The sequence below is a fragment of the Lissotriton vulgaris genome, chromosome 5, assembly GCF_964263255.1.
Source record: "Lissotriton vulgaris chromosome 5, aLisVul1.2, whole genome shotgun sequence".
NCBI lineage: Eukaryota > Metazoa > Chordata > Amphibia > Caudata > Salamandridae > Lissotriton > Lissotriton vulgaris.
The window spans coordinates 2,000,178,170-2,000,202,643 of record NC_141693.1 but is presented as its reverse complement, the minus strand read 5'-3'; the positions used below and the strand labels follow the sequence as shown (position 1 = coordinate 2,000,202,643).

Below are 24,474 nucleotides of genomic sequence, written 5' to 3'. Positions count from 1 at the left end.
CTTGTTTATTGGGTAAAAACTGTTCTCTTGATAGAGTAATGTAGTTCAATGTAACAAGCCCTCAGCTGTGTGGGGTGTGCTCTGGGTGCAGAGACTGAGCACCTCTATGCTCAGCACCCATTGGCCGGGACCTGCACCTTGTCCAGTCATCTCTGCATTTAGGACACCTCCTCTAAGAGCCCAGACCCCGGCCTTGTGCCTTGTGCCGTGATCTGAAGCTACAATACATACCACACATCAATCCTGTGCTCAAACCCCCACCCAGAGCTTACTACACTCCTCCTACGACAGAGCCCAGACCCCGGCCTTGTGCCATGTGCAGTGAGCTGAAGCTACAATACATACCACACATCAATCCTGTGCTCAAACCCCCACCCAGAGCTTACTACACTCCTTCTACGACAGAGCCCAGACCCCGGTCTTGTGCAGTGAGCTGAAGCTACAATACATACCACACATCAATCCTGTGCTCAAACCCCCACCCAGAGCTTACTACACTCCTTCTACGACAGAGCCCAGACCCCGGTCTTGTGCAGTGAGCTGAAGCTACAATACATACCACACATCAATCCTGTGCTCAAACCCCCACCCCAGAGCTTACTACACTCCTTCTACGACAGAGCCCAGACCCCGGTCTTGTGCCATGTGCAGTGAGCTGAAGCTACAATACAAACCACACATCAATCCTGTGCTCAAACCCCCACCCCAGAGCTTACTACACTCCTCCTATGACAGAGCCCAGACCCCGGTCTTGTGCCATGTGCAGTGAGCTGAAGCTACAATACATACCACACATCAATCCTGTGCTCAAACCCCCACCCCAGAGCTTACTACACTCCTTCTACGACAGAGCCCAGACCCCGGTCTTGTGCCATGTGCAGTGAGCTGAAGCTACAATACAAACCACACATCAATCCTGTGCTCAAACCCCCACCCCAGAGCTTCCTACACTCCTACGACAGAGCCCAGACCCCGGCCTTGTGCCATGTGCAGTGAGATGAAGCTACAATACATGCCACACATCAATCCTGTGCTCAAACCCCCACCCCAGAGCTTACTACACTCCTTCTACGACAGAGCCCAGACCCCGGCCTTGTGCCATGTGCAGTGAGCTGAAGCTACAATACAAACCACACATCAATCCTGTGCTCAAACCCCCACCCCAGAGCTTACTACACTCCTTCTACGAAAGAGCCCAGACCCCGGCCTTGTGCCATGTGCAGTGAGCTGAAGCTACAATACATACCACACATCAATCCTGTGCTCAAACCCCCACCCCAGAGCTTACTACACTCCTCCTATGACAGAGCCCAGACCCCGGTCTTGTGCCATGTGCAGTGAGCTGAAGCTACAATACATACCACACATCAATCCTGTGCTCAAACCCCCACCCCAGAGCTTACTACACTCCTTCTACGACAGAGCCCAGACCCCGGCCTTGTGCCATGTGCAGTGAGCTGAAGCTACAATACATACCACACATCAATCCTGTGCTCAAACCCCCACCCCAGAGCTTACTACACTCCTCCTGCGACAGAGCCCAGACCCCGGCCTTGTGCCATGTGCAGTGAGCTGAAGCTACAATGCAAACCACACATCAATCCTGTGCTCAAACCCCCACCCAGAGCTTACTACACTCCTTCTACGACAGAGCCCAGACCCCGGCCTTGTGCCATGTGCAGTGAGCTGAAGCTACAATACAAACCACACATCAATCCTGTGCTGAAACCCCCACCCCAGAGCTTACTACACTCCTCCTACGACAGAGCCCAGACCCCGGTCCTGTGCCATGTGCAGTGAGCTGAAGCTACAATACAAACCACACATCAATCCTGTGCTCAAACCCCCTCCCCAGAGCTTACTACACTCCTACGACAGAGCCCAGACCCCGGCCTTGTGCCATGTGCAGTGAGCTGAAGCTACAATACATACCACACATCAATCCTGTGCTCAAACCCCCACCCCAGAGCTTACTACACTCCTCCTGCGACAGAGCCCAGACCCCGGTCTTGTGCAGTGAGCTGAAGCTACAATACATACCACACATCAATCCTGTGCTCAAACCCCCACCCCAGAGCTTACTACACTCCTCCTGCGACAGAGCCCAGACCCCGGTCTTGTGCAATGAGCTGAAGCTACAATACATACCACACATCAATCCTGTGCTCAAACCCCCACCCCAGAGCTTACTACACTCCTCCTGCGACAGAGCCCAGACCCCGGTCTTGTGCCATGTGCAGTGAGCTGAAGCTACAATACATACCACACATCAATCCTGTGCTCAAACCCCCACCCCAGAGCTTACTACACTCCTCCTACGACAAAGCCCAGACCCCGGCCTTGTGCCATGTGCAGTGAGCTGAAGCTACAATACATACCACACATCAATCCTGTGCTCAAACCCCCACCCCAGAGCTTACTACACTCCTCCTACGACAGAGCCCAGACCCCGGCCTTGTGCCATGTGCAGTGAGCTGAAGCTACAATACATACCACACATCAATCCTGTGCTCAAACCCTCATCCAGAGCTTACTACACTCCTCCTACGACAGAGCCCAGAGCCCAGACCCCGGTCCTGTGCCATGTGCAGTGAGCTGAAGCTACAATACAAACCACACATCAATCCTGTGCTCAAACCCCCTCCCCAGAGCTTACTACACTCCTACGACAGAGCCCAGACCCCGGCCTTGTGCCATGTGCAGTGAGCTGAAGCTACAATACATACCACACATCAATCCTGTGCTCAAACCCCCACCCCAGAGCTTACTACACTCCTCCTACGACAGAGCCCAGACCCCGGCCTTGTGCCATGTGCAGTGAGCTGAAGCTACAATACAAACCACACATCAATCCTGTGCTCAAACCCCCACCCCAGAGCTTACTACACTCCTCCTGCGACAGAGCCCAGACCCCGGTCTTGTGCAGTGAGCTGAAGCTACAATACATACCACACATCAATCCTGTGCTCAAACCCCCACCCCAGAGCTTACTACACTCCTCCTGCGACAGAGCCCAGACCCCGGCTTTGTGCCATGTGCAGTGAGCTGAAGCTACAATACATACCACACATCAATCCTGTGCTCAAACCCCCACCCCAGAGCTTACTACACTCCTCCTACGACAAAGCCCAGACCCCGGCCTTGTGCCATGTGCAGTGAGCTGAAGCTACAATACATACCACACATCAATCCTGTGCTCAAACCCCCACCCCAGAGCTTACTACACTCCTCCTATGACAGAGCCCAGACCCCGGTCTTGTGCCATGTGCAGTGAGCTGAAGCTACAATACATACCACACATCAATCCTGTGCTCAAACCCCCACCCCAGAGCTTACTACACTCCTTCTACGACAGAGCCCAGACCCCGGCCTTGTGCCATGTGCAGTGAGCTGAAGCTACAATACAAACCACACATCAATCCTGTGCTCAAACCCCCACCCCAGAGCTTACTACACTCCTTCTACGACAGAGCCCAGACCCCGGCCTTGTGCCATGTGCAGTGAGCTGAAGCTACAATACAAACCACACATCAATCCTGTGCTGAAACCCCCACCCCAGAGCTTACTACACTCCTCCTACGACAGAGCCCAGACCCCGGTCCTGTGCCATGTGCAGTGAGCTGAAGCTACAATACAAACCACACATCAATCCTGTGCTCAAACCCCCTCCCCAGAGCTTACTACACTCCTACGACAGAGCCCAGACCCCGGCCTTGTGCCATGTGCAGTGAGCTGAAGCTACAATACATACTACACATCAATCCTGTGCTCAAACCCCCACCCCAGAGCTTACTACACTCCTCCTGCGACAGAGCCCAGACCCCGGTCTTGTGCAGTGAGCTGAAGCTACAATACATACCACACATCAATCCTGTGCTCAAACCCCCACCCCAGAGCTTACTACACTCCTCCTGCGACAGAGCCCAGACCCCGGTCTTGTGCCATGTGCAGTGAGCTGAAGCTACAATACATACCACACATCAATCCTGTGCTCAAACCCCCTCCCCAGAGCTTACTACACTCCTTCTACGAAAGAGCCCAGACCCCAGCCTTGTGCCATGTGCAGTGAGCTGAAGCTACAATACATACCACACATCAATCCTGTGCTCAAACCCCCATCCAGAGCTTACTACACTCCTTCTACGACAGAGCCCAGACCTCGGCCTTGTGCCATGTGCAGTGATCTGAAGCTACAATGCAAACCACACATCAATCCTGTGCTCAAACCCCCACCCCAGAGCTTACTACACTCCTACGACAGAGCCCAGACCCCGGCCTTGTGCCATGTGCAGTGAGCTGAAGCTACAATACATACCACACATCAATCCTGTGCTCAAACCCCCACCCCAGAGCTTACTACACTCCTCCTACGACAAAGCCCAGACCCCAGCCTTGTGCCATGTGCAGTGAGCTGAAGATACAATGCATACCACACATCAATCCTGTGCTCAAACCCCCACCCCAGAGCTTACTACACTCCTTCTACGAAAGAGCCCAGACCCCAGCCTTGTGCCATGTGCAGTGAGCTGAAGCTACAATACAAACCACACATCAATCCTGTGCTCAAACCCCCACCCCAGAGCTTACTACACTCCTTCTACGACAGAGCCCAGACCCCGGCCTTGTGCCATGTGCAGTGAGCTGAAGCTACAATACATACCACACATCAATCCTGTGCTCAAACCCCCACCCCAGAGCTTACTACACTCCTTCTACGACAGAGCCCAGACCCCGGCCTTGTGCCATGTGCAGTGAGCTGAAGCTACAATACATACCACACATCAATCCTGTGCTCAAACCCCCACCCCAGAGCTTACTACACTCCTCCTACGACAGAGCCCAGACCCCGGCCTTGTGCCATGTGCAGTGAGCTGAAGCTACAATACATACCACACATCAATCCTGTGCTCAAACCCCCACCCCAGAGCTTACTACACTCCTCCTACGACAGAGCCCAGACCCCGGCCTTGTGCCATGTGCAGTGAGCTGAAGCTACAATACATACCACACATCAATCCTGTGCTCAAACCCCCACCCCAGAGCTTACTACACTCCTCCTACGACAGAGCCCAGACCCCGGCCTTGTGCCATGTGCAGTGAGCTGAAGCTACAATACATACCACACATCAATCCTGTGCTCAAACCCCCACCCCAGAGCTTACTACACTCCTCCTACGACAGAGCCCAGACCCCGGCCTTGTGCCATGTGCAGTGAGCTGAAGCTACAATACATACCACACATCAATCCTGTGCTCAAACCCCCACCCCAGAGCTTACTACACTCCTCCTATGACAGAGCCCAGACCCCGGTCTTGTGCCATGTGCAGTGAGCTGAAGCTACAATACATACCACACATCAATCCTGTGCTCAAACCCCCACCCCAGAGCTTACTACACTCCTTCTACGACAGAGCCCAGACCCCGGCCTTGTGCCATGTGCAGTGAGCTGAAGCTACAATACAAACCACACATCAATCCTGTGCTCAAACCCCCACCCCAGAGCTTACTACACTCCTACGACAGAGCCCAGACCCCGGCCTTGTGCCATGTGCAGTGAGCTGAAGCTACAATACATACCACACATCAATCCTGTGCTCAAACCCCCACCCAGAGCTTACTACACTCCTTCTACGACAGAGCCCAGACCCCGGTCTTGTGCCATGTGCAGTGAGCTGAAGCTACAATACAAACCACACATCAATCCTGTGCTCAAACCCCCACCCAGAGCTTACTACACTCCTCCTACGACAGAGCCCAGACCCCGGCCTTGTGCCATGTGCAGTGAGCTGAAGCTACAATACAAACCACACATCAATCCTGTGCTCAAACCCCCACCCCAGAGCTTACTACACTCCTTCTACGACAGAGCCCAGACCCCGGTCCTGTGCCATGTGCAGTGAGCTGAAGCTACAATACAAACCACACATCAATCCTGTGCTCAAACCCCCACCCAGAGCTTACTACACTCCTTCTACGACAGAGCCCAGACCCCGGCCTTGTGCCATGTGCAGTGAGCTGAAGCTACAATACAAACCACACATCAATCCTGTGCTCAAACCCCCACCCCAGAGCTTACTACACTCCTACGACAGAGCCCAGACCCCGGCCTTGTGCCATGTGCAGTGAGCTGAAGCTACAATACATGCCAAACACCAATCCTGTGCTGAAACCCCCACCCAGAGCTTACTACACTCCTCCTACGACAGAGCCCAGACCCTGGCTTTGTGCCAAGTGCAGTGAGCTGAAGCTACAATACAAACCACACATCAATCCTGTGCTCAAACCCCCTCCCCAGAGCTTACTACACTCCTTCTACGACAGAGCCCAGACCTCGGCCTTGTGCCAAGTGCAGTGAGCTGAAGCTACAATACATACCACACATCAATCCTGTGCTCAAACCCCCACCCCAGAGCTTACTACACTCCTCCTGCGACAGAGCCCAGACCCCGGCCTTGTGCCATGTGCAGTGAGCTGAAGCTACAATACAAACCACACATCAATCCTGTGCTCAAACCCCCACCCCAGAGCTTACTACACTCCTTCTACGACAGAGCCCAGACCCCGGCCTTGTGCCATGTGCAGTGAGCTGAAGCTACAATACATGCCAAACACCAATCCTGTGCTGAAACCCCCACCCAGAGCTTACTACACTCCTTCTACGACAGAGCCCAGACCCCGGTCTTGTGCCATGTGCAGTGAGCTGAAGCTACAATACATGCCAAACACCAATCCTGTGCTGAAACCCCCACCCAGAGCTTACTACACTCCTCCTACGACAGAGCCCAGACCCTGGCTTTGTGCCAAGTGCAGTGAGCTGAAGCTACAATACAAACCACACATCAATCCTGTGCTCAAACCCCCTCCCCAGAGCTTACTACACTCCTTCTACGACAGAGCCCAGACCTCGGCCTTGTGCCATGTGCAGTGAGCTGAAGCTACAATACATACCACACATCAATCCTGTGCTCAAACCCCCACCCCAGAGCTTACTACACTCCTCCTACGACAAAGCCCAGACCCCGGCCTTGTGCCATGTGCAGTGAGCTGAAGCTACAATACAAACCACACATCAATCCTGTGCTCAAACCCCCACCCCAGAGCTTACTACACTCCTTCTACGACAGAGCCCAGACCCCGGCCTTGTGCCATGTGCAGTGAGCTGAAGCTACAATACAAACCACACATCAATCCTGTGCTCAAACCCCCACCCCAGAGCTTACTACACTCCTTCTACGACAGAGCCCAGACCCCGGCCTTGTGCCATGTGCAGTGAGCTGAAGCTACAATACAAACCACACATCAATCCAGTGCTCAAACCCCCACCCAGAGCTTACTACACTCCTCCTACGACAGAGCCCAGACCCCGGTCTTGTGCCATGTGCAGTGAGCTGAAGCTACAATACATACCACACATCAATCCTGTGCTCAAACCCCCACACAGAGCTTACTACACTCCTCCTGCGACAGAGCCCAGACCCCACCCTTGTGCCATGTGCAGTGAGCTGAAGCTACAATACATACCACACATCAATCCTGTGCTCAAACCCCCACCCCAGAGCTTACTACACTCCTTCTACGACAGAGCCCAGACCCCGGCCTTGTGCCATGTGCAGTGAGCTGAAGCTACAATACATACCACACATCAATCCTGTGCTCAAACCCCCACACAGAGCTTACTACACTCCTCCTGCGACAGAGCCCAGACCCCACCCTTGTGCCATGTGCAGTGAGCTGAAGCTACAATACATACCACACATCAATCCTGTGCTCAAACCCCCACCCCAGAGCTTACTACACTCCTTCTACGACAGAGCCCAGACCCCGGCCTTGTGCCATGTGCAGTGAGCTGAAGCTGCAATACATACCACACATCAATCCTGTGCTCAAACCCCCACACAGAGCTTACTACACTCCTCCTGCGACAGAGCCCAGACCCCGGCCTTGTGCCATGTGCAGTGAGCTGAAGCTACAATACATACCACACATCAATCCTGTGCTCAAACCCCCACCCAGAGCTTACTACACTCCTTCTACGACAGAGCCCAGACCCCGGTCTTGTGCCATGTGCAGTGAGCTGAAGCTACAATACATACCACACATCAATCCTGTGCTCAAACCCCCACCCCAGAGCTTACTACACTCCTCCTACGACAGAGCCCAGACCCCGGCCTTGTGCCATGTGCAGTGAGCTGAAGCTACAATACAAACCACACATCAATCCTGTGCTCAAACCCCCACCCCAGAGCTTACTACACTCCTCCTACGACAAAGCCCAGACCCCGGCCTTGTGCCATGTGCAGTGAGCTGAAGCTACAATACATACCACACATCAATTCTGTGCTCAAACCCCCACCCAGAGCTTACTACACTCCTCCTATGACAGATTCCAGACCCCGGTCTTGTGCAGTGAGCTGAAGCTACAATACAAACCACACATCAATCCTGTGCTCAAACCCCCACCCCAGAGCTTACTACACTCCTCCTACGACAAAGCCCAGACCCCGGCCTTGTGCCATGTGCAGTGAGCTGAAGCTACAATACAAACCACACATCAATCCTGTGCTGAAACCCCCACCCAGAGCTTACTACACTCCTCCTATGACAGAGCCCAGACCCCGGTCTTGTGCCATGTGCAGTGAGCTGAAGCTACAATACATACCACACATCAATCCTGTGCTCAAACCCCCACCCAGAGCTTACTACACTCCTCCTACGACAGAGCCCAGACCCCGGTCTTGTGCCATGTGCAGTGAGCTGAAGCTACAATGCATACCACACATCAATCCTGTGCTCAAACCCCCACCCAGAGCTTACTACACTCCTTCTACGACAGAGCCCAGACCCCGGCCTTGTGCCAAGTGCAGTGAGCTGAAGCTACAATACATACCACACATCAATCCTGTGCTCAAACCCCCACCCCAGAGCTTACTACACTCCTTCTACGACAGAGCCCAGACCCCGGCCTTGTGCCAAGTGCAGTGAGCTGAAGCTACAATACATACCACACATCAATCCTGTGCTCAAACCCCCACCCCAGAGCTTACTACACTCCTTCTACGACAGAGCCCAGACCCCGGCCTTGTGCCATGTGCAGTGAGCTGAAGCTACAATACATACCACACATCCATCCAGTGCTCAAACCCCCACCCAGAGCTTACTACACTCCTCCTACGACAGAGCCCAGACCCCGGCCTTGTGCCATGTGCAGTGAGCTGAAGCTACAATACATACCACACATCAATCCTGTGCTCAAACCCCCACCCCAGAGCTTACTACACTCCTCCTACGACAGAGCCCAGACCCCGGCCTTGTGCCATGTGCAGTGAGCTGAAGCTACAATACATACCACACATCAATCCAGTGCTCAAACCCCCTCCCCAGAGCTTACTACACTCCTACGACAGAGACCAGACCCCGGCCTTGTGCCATGTGCAGTGAGCTGAAGCTACAATACATACCACACATCAATCCTGTGCTCAAACCCCCACCCCAGAGCTTACTACACTCCTCCTACGACAGAGCCCAGACCCCGGCCTTGTGCCATGTGCAGTGAGCTGAAGATACAATGCATACCACACATCAATCCTGTGCTCAAACCCCCACCCCAGAGCTTACTACACTCCTAGGACAGAGCCCAGACCCCGGCCTTGTGCCATGTGCAGTGAGCTGAAGATACAATGCATACCACACATCAATCCTGTGCTCAAACCCCCACCCCAGAGCTTACTACACTCCTCCTGCGACAGAGCCCAGACCCCGGTCTTGTGCAGTGAGCTGAAGCTACAATACATACCACACATCAATCCTGTGCTCAAACCCCCACCCAGAGCTTACTACACTCCTCCTGCGACAGAGCCCAGACCCCGGCTTTGTGCCAAGTGCAGTGAGCTGAAGCTACAATACATACCACACATCAATCCTGTGCTCAAACCCCCACCCCAGAGCTTACTACACTCCTCCTACGACAAAGCCCAGACCCCGGCCTTGTGCCATGTGCAGTGAGCTGAAGCTACAATACATACCACACATCAATCCTGTGCTCAAACCCCCACCCCAGAGCTTACTACACTCCTCCTACGACAGAGCCCAGACCCCGGTCTTGTGCAATGTGCAGTGAGCTGAAGCTACAATACATGCCAAACACCAATCCTGTGCTGAAACCCCCACCCAGAGCTTACTACACTCCTCCTACGACAGAGCCCAGACCCCGGTCTTGTGCCATGTGCAGTGAGCTGAAGCTACAATACATACCACACATCAATCCTGTGCTCAAACCCCCACCCCAGAGCTTACTACACTCCTTCTACGACAGAGCCCAGACCCCGGCCTTGTGCCATGTGCAGTGAGCTGAAGCTACAATACAAACCACACATCAATCCTGTGCTCAAACCCCCACCCCAGAGCTTACTACACTCCTCCTATGACAGAGCCCAGACCCCGGTCTTGTGCCATGTGCAGTGAGCTGAAGCTACAATACATACCACACATCAATCCTGTGCTCAAACCCCCACCCCAGAGCTTACTACACTCCTTCTACGACAGAGCCCAGACCCCGGTCTTGTGCCATGTGCAGTGAGCTGAAGCTACAATACATACCACACATCAATCCTGTGCTGAAACCCCCACCCCAGAGCTTACTACACTCCTTCTACGACAAAGCCCAGACCCCGGCCTTGTGCCATGTGCAGTGAGCTGAAGCTACAATACATACCACACATCAATCCTGTGCTCAAACCCCCATCCAGAGCTTACTACACTCCTTCTACGACAGAGCCCAGACCTCGGCCTTGTGCCATGTGCAGTGAGCTGAAGCTACAATACATACCACACATCAATCCTGTGCTCAAACCCCCACCCCAGAGCTTACTACACTCCTCCTACGACAAAGCCCAGACCCCGGCCTTGTGCCATGTGCAGTGAGCTGAAGCTACAATACAAACCACACATCAATCCTGTGCTCAAACCCCCTCCCCAGAGCTTACTACACTCCTCCTACGACAGAGCCCAGACCCCGGTCTTGTGCCATGTGCAGTGAGCTGAAGCTACAATACATACCACACATCAATCCTGTGCTCAAACCCCCACCCCAGAGCTTACTACACTCCTCCCACGACAGAGCCCAGACCCTGGCTTTGTGCCAAGTGCAGTGAGCTGAAGCTACAATACAAACCACACATCAATCCTGTGTTCAAACCCCCACCCAGAGCTTACTACACTCCTTCTACGACAGAGCCCAGACCCCGGCCTTGTGCCATGTGCAGTGAGCTGAAGCTACAATACATACCACACATCAATCCTGTGCTGAAACCCCCACACAGAGCTTACTACACTCCTCCTGCGACAGAGCCCAGACCCCGGCCTTGTGCCATGTGCAGTGAGCTGAAGCTACAATACATACCACACATCAATCCTGTGCTCAAACCCCCACCCCAGAGCTTACTACACTCCTTCTACGACAGAGCCCAGACCCCGGTCTTGTGCCATGTGCAGTGAGCTGAAGCTACAATACATACCACACATCAATCCTGTGCTCAAACCCCCACCCCAGAGCTTACTACACTCCTCCTACGACAGAGCCCAGACCCCGGCTTTGTGCCATGTGCAGTGAGCTGAAGCTACAATACAAACCACACATCAATCCTGTGCTCAAACCCCCACCCAGAGCTTACTACACTCCTCCTACGACAGAGCCCAGACCCCGGCCTTGTGCCATGTGCAGTGAGCTGAAGCTACAATACAAACCACACATCAATCCTGTGCTCAAACCCCCACCCCAGAGCTTACTACACTCCTCCTACGACAAAGCCCAGACCCCGGCCTTGTGCCATGTGCAGTGAGCTGAAGCTACAATACATACCACACATCAATCCTGTGCTCAAACCCCCACCCCAGAGCTTACTACACTCCTACGACAGAGCCCAGACCCCGGCCTTGTGCCATGTGCAGTGAGCTGAAGCTACAATACAAACCACACATCAATCCTGTGCTCAAACCCCCACCCCAGAGCTTACTACACTCCTCCTACGACAGAGCCCAGACCCCGGCCTTGTGCCATGTGCAGTGAGCTGAAGCTACAATACATACCACACATCAATCCTGTGCTGAAACCCCCACCCAGAGCTTACTACACTCCTTCTACGACAGAGCCCAGACCCCGGCCTTGTGCCATGTGCAGTGAGCTGAAGCTACAATACATACCACACATCAATCCTGTGCTCAAACCCCCACCCCAGAGCTTACTACACTCCTCCTGCGACAGAGCCCAGACCCCGGCCTTGTGCCATGTGCAGTGAGCTGAAGCTACAATACATACCACACATCAATCCTGTGCTCAAACCCCCACCCCAGAGCTTACTACACTCCTCCTACGACAGAGCCCAGACCCCGGCCTTGTGCCATGTGCAGTGAGCTGAAGCTACAATGCAAACCACACATCAATCCTGTGCTCAAACCCCCACCCCAGAGCTTACTACACTCCTCCTACGACAGAGCCCAGACCCCGGCCTTGTGCCATGTGCAGTGAGCTGAAGCTACAATACATACCACACATCAATCCTGTGCTCAAACCCCCTCCCCAGAGCTTACTAGACTCCTCCTACGACAAAGCCCAGACCCCGGCCTTGTGCCATGTGCAGTGAGCTGAAGCTACAATACAAACCACACATCAATCCTGTGCTCAAACCCCCACCCCAGAGCTTACTACACTCCTCCTGCGACAGAGCCCAGACCCCGGCTTTGTGCCAAGTGCAGTGAGCTGAAGCTACAATACATACCACACATCAATCCTGTGCTCAAACCCCCACCCAGAGCTTACTACACTCCTCCTATGACAGATTCCAGACCCCGGTCTTGTGCAGTGAGCTGAAGCTACAATACATACCACACATCAATCCTGTGCTCAAACCCCCACCCAGAGCTTACTACACTCCTCCTGCGACAGAGCCCAGACCCCGGCTTTGTGCCATGTGCAGTGAGCTGAAGCTACAATACAAACCACACATCAATCCTGTGCTCAAACCCCCACCCCAGAGCTTACTACACTCCTCCTACGACAAAGCCCAGACCCCGGCCTTGTGCCATGTGCAGTGAGCTGAAGCTACAATACATACCACACATCAATCCTGTGCTGAAACCCCCACCCAGAGCTTACTACACTCCTCCTATGACAGAGCCCAGACCCCGGTCTTGTGCCATGTGCAGTGAGCTGAAGCTACAATACATACCACACATCAATCCTGTGCTCAAACCCCCACCCAGAGCTTACTACACTCCTCCTACGACAGAGCCCAGACCCCGGTCTTGTGCCATGTGCAGTGAGCTGAAGCTACAATGCATACCACACATCAATCCTGTGCTCAAACCCCCACCCCAGAGCTTACTACACTCCTCCTACGACAGAGCCCAGACCCCGGCCTTGTGCCATGTGCAGTGAGCTGAAGCTACAATACATACCACACATCAATCCTGTGCTGAAACCCCCACCCAGAGCTTACTACACTCCTCCTATGACAGAGCCCAGACCCCGGTCTTGTGCCATGTGCAGTGAGCTGAAGCTACAATACAAACCACACATCAATCCTGTGCTCAAACCCCCATCCAGAGCTTACTACACTCCTCCTACGACAGAGCCCAGACCCCGGCCTTGTGCCATGTGCAGTGAGCTGAAGCTACAATACATACCACACATCAATCCTGTGCTCAAACCCCCACCCCAGAGCTTACTACACTCCTCCTACGACAAAGCCCAGACCCCGGCCTTGTGCCATGTGCAGTGAGCTGAAGCTACAATACATACCACACATCAATCCAGTGCTCAAACCCCCACCCCAGAGCTTACTACACTCCTTCTACGACAGAGCCCAGACCCCGGCCTTGTGCCATGTGCAGTGAGCTGAAGCTACAATACATACCACACATCAATCCTGTGCTCAAACCCCCACCCAGAGCTTACTACACTCCTCCTGCGACAGAGCCCAGACCCCGGTCTTGTGCCATGTGCAGTGAGCTGAAGCTACAATACATACCACACATCAATCCTGTGCTCAAACCCCCACCCAGAGCTTACTACACTCCTCCTACGACAAAGCCCAGACCCCGGCCTTGTGCCATGTGCAGTGAGCTGAAGCTACAATACATACCACACATCAATCCTGTGCTCAAACCCCCACACAGAGCTTACTACACTCCTCCTGCGACAGAGCCCAGACCCCGGCCTTGTGCCATGTGCAGTGAGCTGAAGCTACAATACAAACCACACATCAATCCTGTGCTGAAACCCCCACCCCAGAGCTTACTACACTCCTCCTACGACAGAGCCCATACCCCGGTCTTGTGCCATGTGCAGTGAGCTGAAGCTACAATACATACCACACATCAATCCTGTGCTGAAACCCCCACCCAGAGCTTACTACACTCCTCCTACGACAGAGCCCAGACCCCGGCTTTGTGCCAAGTGCAGTGAGCTGAAGCTACAATACATACCACACATCAATCCTGTGCTCAAACCCCCACCCCAGAGCTTACTACACTCCTCCTACGACAGAGCCCAGACCCCGGCCTTGTGCCATGTGCAGTGAGCTGAAGCTACAATACAAACCACACATCAATCCTGTGCTCAAACCCCCACACAGAGCTTACTACACTCCTACGACAGAGCCCAGACCCCGGCCTTGTGCCATGTGCAGTGAGCTGAAGCTACAATACAAACCACACATCAATCCTGTGCTCAAACCCCCACACAGAGCTTACTACACTCCTGCGACAGAGCCCAGACCCCGGTCTTGTGCCATGTGCAGTGAGCTGAAGCTACAATACATACCACACATCAATCCTGTGCTCAAACCCCCACCCAGAGCTTACTACACTCCTCCTACGACAAAGCCCAGACCCCGGCCTTGTGCCATGTGCAGTGAGCTGAAGCTACAATACATACCACACATCAATCCTGTGCTCAAACCCCCACCCCAGAGCTTACTACACTCCTCCTACGACAGAGCCCAGACCCCGGCCTTGTGCCATGTGCAGTGAGCTGAAGCTACAATACATACCACACATCAATCCAGTGCTCAAACCCCCACACAGAGCTTACTACACTCCTCCTGCGACAGAGCCCAGACCCCGGCCTTGTGCCATGTGCAGTGAGCTGAAGCTACAATACAAACCACACATCAATCCTGTGCTCAAACCCCCACCCCAGAGCTTACTACACTCCTCCTACGACAGAGCCCAGACCCCGGCCTTGTGCCATGTGCAGTGAGCTGAAGCTACAATACATACCACACATCAATCCAGTGCTCAAACCCCCACCCAGAGCTTACTACACTCCTCCTATGACAGAGCCCAGACCCCGGTCTTGTGCCATGTGCAGTGAGCTGAAGCTACAATACATACCACACATCAATCCTGTGCTCAAACCCCCACCCAGAGCTTACTACACTCCTTCTACGACAGAGCCCAGACCCCGGTCTTGTGCCATGTGCAGTGAGCTGAAGCTACAATACAAACCACACATCAATCCTGTGCTCAAACCCCCTCCCCAGAGCTTACTACACTCCTTCTACGACAGAGCCCATACCCCGGTCTTGTGCCATGTGCAGTGAGCTGAAGCTACAATACATACCACACATCAATCCTGTGCTCAAACCCCCACCCCAGAGCTTACTACACTCCTCCTACGACAGAGCCCAGACCCCGGCCTTGTGCCATGTGCAGTGAGCTGAAGCTACAATACATACCACACATCAATCCTGTGCTCAAACCCCCTCCCCAGAGCTTACTACACTCCTCCTACGACAGAGCCCAGACCCCGGTCTTGTGCCATGTGCAGTGCACTGAAGCTACAATACAAAAACAACAATTGATGGAAAGAATGCAGAACAATGCCATACATTCACCCCAGTACAGAGATCTGGGCCTAAATCCATCGTACGGTCCAAGGATGCTAGTTTCCGGTTCAGGGAAGACCTGGCTTGGCAGTTTGGGCTGGACTGTTCCCATGAGGCACAGGGTGAAGACTGATTTGCATTTAGCTGGGTCTTAACTGAGGTGGCAAAGTGAGATAAAGAATGATGTTGGATTCAACCCACATCTGTGACTGGGGGAGAGTGTCTGAAAAGTTTTAGCACTTCGACCATTATCTCCTTCTGTTTGCTTTGTTCGCCCTAAGTTGGCAGGGTATGCCCAGACGTGGGTCCCTTGCTTACTTTGCCACTGGATTCAAGCTATCCTGGCTGATGAAGGGTGTTACCCAGAAACTGGTCCGAGGATTCTTCTTTCCGGTTCAGGGAAGACCTGGCTTGGCAGTTCGGGCTGGACTGTTCCCATGAGGCAAAGGGTCAAGACTGATTTGCATATAGCTCGGTCTGAACTGAGGTGGCTTGGTGAGCAATATAACGATGGATTAAACCCAGATCTGTGACTGGGGGTGAATGTCTGAAAAGTTTCAGCGCTCTGTCCATCCTCTCTTTGTCAAAGCTACAATACATACCACACATCAATCCTGCGCTGAAACCCCCACCCCAGAGCTTACTACACTCCTCCTGCGACAGAGCCCAGACCCCACCCTTGTGCCATGTGCTGAAGCTACAATAAATGCTTTGCTTGTGCTCCAACCCCGCCAAAAGGCTTACTACACTTGTCCTGCTAAAGAGCCCAGACCCCAGCCTTTTGCCATGTGCAGTGCGCTGAAGCTACAATACAGGCCATAAATCACTCCTGTGCTTTAACCCCAGAGCTTAATACACTCCTCCTGCGAGAGAGCCCAGACCCCAGCCTTGTGCAGTGTGCTGAAGCTACAATACATGCCATACATCACTCCTGTGCTCAAGCCCCCGCCCCAGAGCATTGGGGGCAAACGCTGCGGCCAATGGGCGAACTCCGAATTATGTGCCCTACCCCATGAGCAGACTCACTGAAGTCATATGTGATACATCTGTGATGCGTGTGTGCATGTGCTGTGCTTTTTATGTTATGCCTGCGTGGTTCAGTGTAGCCGATTTCTGACATGACAAGACTTCCTGTGTTGAACTATCACTGCATTAAGGGCCACAATCACCGCCCACACAGACTTTACAGGCTGCTCATAGGAGAGGTGTCCAAGGCACCGCTGGCTTTCACTTTCCATAGGTCCGCTATGTAGCCCTGTGATCTACACACACTCACCTTTCCAAAGAGCCATGACCCTCATTCACGGACGAACCGGCGTGTGACAATCCATCCCCTTGGAAGCCATCTTTCAGGGGTGGGGAATCCTGTGGAGAGAGCACACTGTGAGAAGATCTCTGCATGCCGCACACAAGTTAAGAGTCAGTGTTGCACTGGTACCCGTGCCCACCCCTGCCCTCCGACCATGCACAGAGGGTAGCGTCATGCGGGTTATGGCGGTGCCAACATGAAAATGATGCAAACTAGAGTGAGGCTCATGAAGGAGAAGTGAACTTCTTGATAACAAAGGGTCCACACTGATGATCTCAGACCAGTAGTCAGTACTAAGGCATCCACTGACAAGGTTACTAATGGCCGAATGAGTAATTACAGCCAAGGCTCCCAGGGGCCAGCCGGAATACTGAAGGAACATTGATGAGGAAACCAGAGGCCAATTAAACATCTGATTAACCAAGGGCCACGCATGAGGCCATCGAGACCAGAGCAAATACCTGCCTGCCCAAGAGGCAGAGGAAACCTCTGATAAACAAAGGGCTCTTCCCCAGGCTATCTAGGGCAGAACAAATACCTACCTGCCCCAGAGGAAACCTCTGATAAACAAAGGGCTCTTGCTCAGGCTATCTGGAGCAGAGCAAATACCTACCTGCCCAAGAGGAAACCTTTAACAAAGGGCTCTTCCTCAGGCTATCTGGAGCAGAACAAATACCTACCTGCCCCAGAGGAAACCTCTGATAAACAAAGGGCCCTGTGTGAGTAGATCTAGAGCAGAGCAAATACTTACCTGCCCCAGGGGCAGAGGAAACCTCTGATAAACAAAGAGCCCTTCCTCAGTCAATCTAGAGCAGAGCAAATACCTACCTGCCCCAGAGGCAGAGGAAACCTCTGCTAAACAAAGGGCCCTGCAAGAGGCTATATAGAGCAGAGCAAATACCTACCTGCCCCAGAGGCAGAGGAAACCTCTGCTAAACAAAGGGCCCTGCAAGAGGCTATTTAGAGCAGAGCAAATACCTACCTGCCCCAGAGGCAGAGGAAACCTCTAATAAGCAAAGAGCCCTGTATGTGGCCATCTAGAGCAGGTAGTGGTACAAAAGGGGGTGGTGATGGACGGAGCATCTGAATCAATCAAACGCTCACACCCAGTCAAAAGATCTGGGTTTAATCCATCACTGTTCTTTAGCCCACTCTGCCACCCCAGTTCAGCCATGGCTATATGCAAATCAGTCTGACCCTGTGCCTCATGGGAACAGTCCAGCCCGAACTTCCAAGCCATGTCTTCCCTGGACCGGAAACAAGCTTCCGAGAACCGGTTTCTGGCATTCCAGCCGTCTTCAGCCCGGCTTGCTTGAATCCAGTGGCAAAGTGAGCAAGGGACTCACGTCTGAGCATACCCTGCCACACTTATGGCGGCCAAAAGCGGTACAAAAGGGGGTGGTGATGGACGGAGCATCTGAATCAATCACTCACACCCAGTCAAAAGATCTGGGTTTAATCCATCACCGTTCTTTAGCCCACTCTGCCACCCCAGTTCACCTAGAGCAGAGCACATACCTAGCTGCCCCAGGGGCAGAGGAGACCCCATATACATTAAAGGCCATGCACGAGGCCATCTACTGCAGAGCAAATACCTACCCGCCCCAGGGGCAAAGTAGACCTCCAATAAACAAAGGGCCCTTCCTGGGGCTATCTAGAGCAGAGCAAATTCCTACCTGACCCAGAGGAAACCTCGGATAAACAAAGGAGCCTTTTCCCAGGCTATCTAGAGCAGAGCAAATACCTACCTACCGCAGAGGGAACCTTTGATAAACAAAGGTCCCGGCATGAGGCCTAGATGGCCTCTGCTCTAGAGTAAATACCTACCTGCCCCAGAGGCAGAGGAAACCTCTTATACACAAAGGGTCCTGCATGAAGCGATCTAGAGCAGAGCAAATACGCACCTGCCCCAGGGGCAGAGGAAACCTCTTATAAACAAAGGGCCCTTCCTCAGGCCATCTAGAGCAGAGCACATACCTACCTGCTCCAGAGGTAGATGAAACCTCTGATAAACAATGGGCTCTTCCTCATGCCATCTAGGGCAGAGATAAATATCTCTTATGAGGGACCATGGATGGGGGTTGCATCGACCCAAACGACCTTAGAAGAACAATTAGGTTTCTGAGGGAATATATGGAAAAAATACCATCATGCATTTCTGGGCCAATGAGCAATAAAATATAGACCATAAAGCATTGGTATTTTCAGAAACAAAAACCCAAATCACAATGGCTAGACTAAAAAACACAAATCGATATATACAATTACAAAAACCCTACCACACAGACCTGAGGGTCCTTAGTTGCTGCATATGAGGATATGAATATAAGTATAAACGGGAAGCAATAAACGGGAACCAGCGCACAATGCATAAAGCGAGCACATTATGCATATATTATGCATACAAGTATAAACGGGAAGCGGCGCTGCATATGAGGATATGAATATAAGTATAAACGGGAAGCAATAAACGGGAACCAGCGCACAATGCATAAAGCGAGCACATTATGCATATATTATGCATACAAGTATAAACGGGAAGCGGCGCTGCATATGAGGATATGAATATAAGTATAAACGGGAAGCAATAAACGGGAACCAGCGCACAATGCATAAAGCGAGCACATTATGCATATATTATGCATACAAGTATAAACGGGAAGCGGCGCAGCAGATGAGGATATGAATGTAAGTATAAACGGGAAGCAATAAACGGGAACCAGCGCACAATGTATAAAGCGAGCACATTATGCATATATTATGCATACAAGTATAAACGGGAAGCGGCGCTGCATATGAGGATATGAATATAAGTATAAACGGGAAGCAATAAACGGGAACCAGCGCACAATGCATAAAGCGAGCACATTATGCATATATTATGCATACAAGTATAAACGGGAAGCGGCGCAGCAGATGAGGATATGAATATAAGTATAAACGGGAAGCAATAAACGGGAACCAGCGCACAATGTATAAAGCGAGCACATTATGCATATATTATGCATACAAGTATAAACGGGAAGCGGCGCTGCATATGAGGATATGAATATAAGTATAAACGGGAAGCAATAAACGGGAACCAGCGCACAATGCATAAAGCGAGCACATTATGCATATATTATGCATACAAGTATAAACGGGAAGCGGCGCTGCATATGAGGATATGAATATAAGTATAAACGGGAAGCAATAAACGGGAACCAACGCACAATGCATAAAGCGAGCACATTATGCATATATTATACATACAAGTATAAACGGGAAGCGGCGCTGCATATGAGGATATGAATATAGGTAAACGGGAAGCAATAAACGGGAACCAGCGCACAATGCATAAAGCGAGTACATTATGCATATATTATGCATACAAGTATAAACGGGAAGCGGCGCTGCATATGAGGATATGAATATAAGTATAAACGGGAAGCAATAAACGGGAACCAGCGCACAATGCATAAAGCGAGCACATTATGCATATATTATGCATACAAGTATAAACGGGAAGCGGCGCTGCATATGAGGATATGAATATAAGTATAAACGGGAAGCAATAAACGGGAACCAGCGCACAATGCATAAAGCGAGCACATTATGCATATATTATGCATACAAGTATAAACGGGAAGCGGCGCAGCAGATGAGGATATGAATATTTTAAAGAACAATGTTTATTTAAGCATCATTGCAAGAACATATAAACATATATTTGGAAGTATGTTTATTACGGTTCACGCCTGGGAAGTGTATTTATCACGCACATTCCTGCTCATTTTTTTGAAGCTGCGGTTTGGGTCAAGGTGTGAACAAAGCTGCATAAAGGGCATAGGAGGCTATCAAGAACATATAAAGAACAATGGTTATTTTAAAGAAGAATGTTTATTTAAGCAATATGCGCACAATGACATAAACTTACTTAGAAAAAGCAAAGCAGCGTAAAGCGAGCACATTAAAAACGGGAAGCATAAACAGAAACAAGCAAAGCGGTGCATATTTGGAAATATGTTTATTTCAATAAGCAAAACATCAACGTCAGTCACTGCAACAACATGTGGTCTAACGGAAACATAGACTGACGTTGGTGCTGACAGACACGGTTCGCGCCTGCAATCCTCCACTCATACCAAGATTATATACTTATTTTTTTTAATGTACTTATTTTTTACAAAAAAAATTGATGGGAAGTTTATTTATCACGCACATTCCTGCTCATTTTTTGAAGCTGCGGTTTGGGTCAAGGTGTGCTACATCCCCTCATATCAATATATCTGGTGGGTGGGTGCCTGGATGGATGGATGGATGGATGGATGGGTGGGTGCCTGGATGGGTGGGTGCCTGGATGGATGGATGGATTAATGTTTATACAGCACCTCTGATAAAATTGATTTCGTCATAGACGCTATAGCCTATGCCGATGACACACAACTTATCCTGGTAATGGATAAGGATAACCAAGCCTGGGAGGAAAATCTCAAAGGTTGCCTAACGGCCACCTTTGAATGGATGCGTCTAAACCATTTGAAATGCAACACAGGCAAAACAGAGATCATGCCAATAGGCCCAAATAATGAGTTCATCCCACGATTATGGTGGCCAGAAAAAGCTGAAATACCACCTCATACAACCAACTTGGCCCGTAATCTGGGGGTGCATTTTGACTCCGACCTGTCTTTTAGACAACAAGCAGCCAGAGTGGCAGGCATGTGCTTCGGGGTAATAAAGGGACTGAGAAAGTTCTTTGATCTTCTGCCCCTTGAAGCAAGGAAAACAGTTACGGTTGCACTAGTAACATCACGCATCGATTACTGCAATAGCCTCTACGCTGGTACAAATAAAGCTGTCACACACAAACTTCAGATGGTGCAGCTGCGAGGTTGGTTTTAAAGTGGCCGAAAAGATCATCTGCAACCAAAGCCCTTAAGGCATTACATTGGCTGCCTATTACAAAAAGGGTCTTGTTCAAAGTACTCTTAATTACTTTTAGAGCTGTCCACAACTTAGGGCCATCCTACCTGAGGAAAAAATTCAGCAGATACTGCCCAACCAGAGCACTGCGTTCTTCAACGGCCAACCTGCTTACCGTCCCAAGCTTCAGACTTAAAACCCGAGGGGGTAAATCCCTGGCGGTACTGGGAGCAAAAGCATGGAATGCCCTTCCCCCCCAGTTGAGACTACTGGATAAAGAAATAGATTTCCGCAAACACCTAAAAACTTGGATCTTTAATCTAAAAGATACGACTGCCAAAAGCCTAGTGTAATTCGGGTCTCAGTCAAGTAAGCATAGGAACTACCTAACATCTGGAGGTCCTTTCTGGGCGCCTAGATGCTCCTTGGAGCGATTGTCGCGCGTTATAAATTGGTATTTACATTACATTACATGGATGGATGCATGGGTTGGTGGTGACATGGGTGGGTGGATGGATGGGTCGGTGGGTGGATGGATGGGTCGGTGGGTGGATGGATGGGTCGGTGGGTGGATGGGTGGGTGGGTGGGTGGATGGATGGTGGTGGATGGATGGATGGATGGGTGGGTGGGTGGATGGGTGGGTGGGTGGATGGATGGTGGTGGATTGGGTGGATGGTGGTGGATTGGGTGGATGGGTGGGATGGGTGGATGGATGGATGATGGTGGATGGGTGGATGGATGGGTGAGGGGGATGATGGATGAAAGGAAGGATGGATGAGGGGAAGGATGGATGGATGAGGGGAAGGATGGATGAGAGGAAGGATGGATGAGGGGATGGATAGAGGGGAAGGATGGATGGGTGGGTGAAAGGATGGATGGATGATGAGGGGATGGATGGATGGATGGTTGATGAGGGGGTGGGTGGAAGGATGGATGATGAGGGGAAGGGTGGATGGATGGATGATGAGGGAATGGATGGATGATGAGGGGGCGGGTGAAAGGATGGATAGATGAGGGGAAGGATGGATGGATGATGAGGGGAAGGATGGATGGATGAAGAGTGGGTGGGTAGATGGATGGATGATGAGGGAAAAGGATGGATGATGAGGGAAAAGGATGGATGGGTGATGAGGGGAAGGATGGATGATGAGGGGAAGGATGGATGATGAGGGGAAGGGCAGATGGATGGATGGATGGATGGATGATGGGTGGGTGAAAGGATGGATGGAAGGAAGGATGGCTAAGTGAAAGGGTCGATGGAGAGAGAAAGGGAGGATGGATGGATGACTAAAATAGTGGATGGGTGGAAGGATTAGTAAGTGAAAGGATGGCTGGATTGGTAAAAGGGTAAATGGCTGAATGGATGAGTGAATGGATGGATGGGATGAAGAGTGGATGGATAAGTGTACAGATGGATAGGGTGAAAGGGTGGATGGATAATGGAGATGAGTGAAAGGATGGATGAGGGGATGGATGAAGGGATGGATGAGTGAAATGATAGATGGAAGGATACATGATGGATAGGTTTGCAAACGGTTGAATATGTTTGGAAATGGCTGGGCTTACTTATATACTATTGCGCGACCTCTGATGTGTCTGTAAAACGTACCTATTGTCCTGAAGTTTTGTCCTGAATTTTGAGCTCCTGTCCTGAATTTGTGTCCTGAATTTTGACCCTTTGTCCTGAATTGTTACACTCACCGTCCTGAATTTGCACCAATGCCAGTTGGTCACCCTATTCGCTGGCTTGGAGACGGAGCGCCGTGCAGAGATGTCTGTCCCTTAAGATAAACAGACAGAACCACTCACCCATGTCATGGGTGTCAACTTCAACCAGTCCCCGCTTTTAAATCGGAGACGATTTGCAGGCTGACATTTTGCAACGAAACTACAAGTACCAACATGCAGTTCGCTACTGTTTAACAAGTGACCACTTGGCGGTTTTGACTGCTCTTTCTCTAGTGGTTAGGTCTGTCGAACGGGCATCCGGTGGGATATCAGGTCGTGTTCAAAATACACTGTACTATTTAACGTGCTTACTAATAAAAGGGGCGATAGGTATAGCCATCATTAGTGCAGCAGGTACAGTGTCACCAAGCCCTAAGGCTATTGCAAGACACAAACTGACCTGCAATGGTACGCCTCTTCTGGCGCAGGGCTTTGCAACGTGACGCATCTGGGAGATGAGTCACGTAAATACCCTGCACAATGGTGCATCTTTTGCGCCGCCGCTGCATCACAAAAGTGACGTAACGGCGGCGTAAAAGCAGCGCAAGGGGCTTGTAAATCTGCCCCAAAGTGTCTACATTGTAAAGAAACCAAATATACATAGCTTCATGTTGTTAAATAACTAAAAAAACTAAGATATCTGTGTT

The 24,474-nt window shown here is 51.4% G+C and overlaps 1 protein-coding gene across 10 annotated transcripts in view; it reads right to left on the bottom strand.

The window, feature by feature from the left end:
- The window catches only part of RAPGEF1 (Rap guanine nucleotide exchange factor 1), a 714,396-nt gene that overhangs the window by 203,321 nt on the left and 486,601 nt on the right, over window positions 1-24,474 (bottom strand). For all 10 annotated transcript variants that reach the window (XM_086924774.1, XM_086924779.1, XM_086924781.1 and 7 more), the window contains one exon: window positions 17,161-17,249. In XM_086924774.1, coding sequence (XP_086780900.1) covers window positions 17,161-17,249 — 89 coding nt within the window. The remainder of the gene's footprint in view (window positions 1-17,160; window positions 17,250-24,474) is intronic.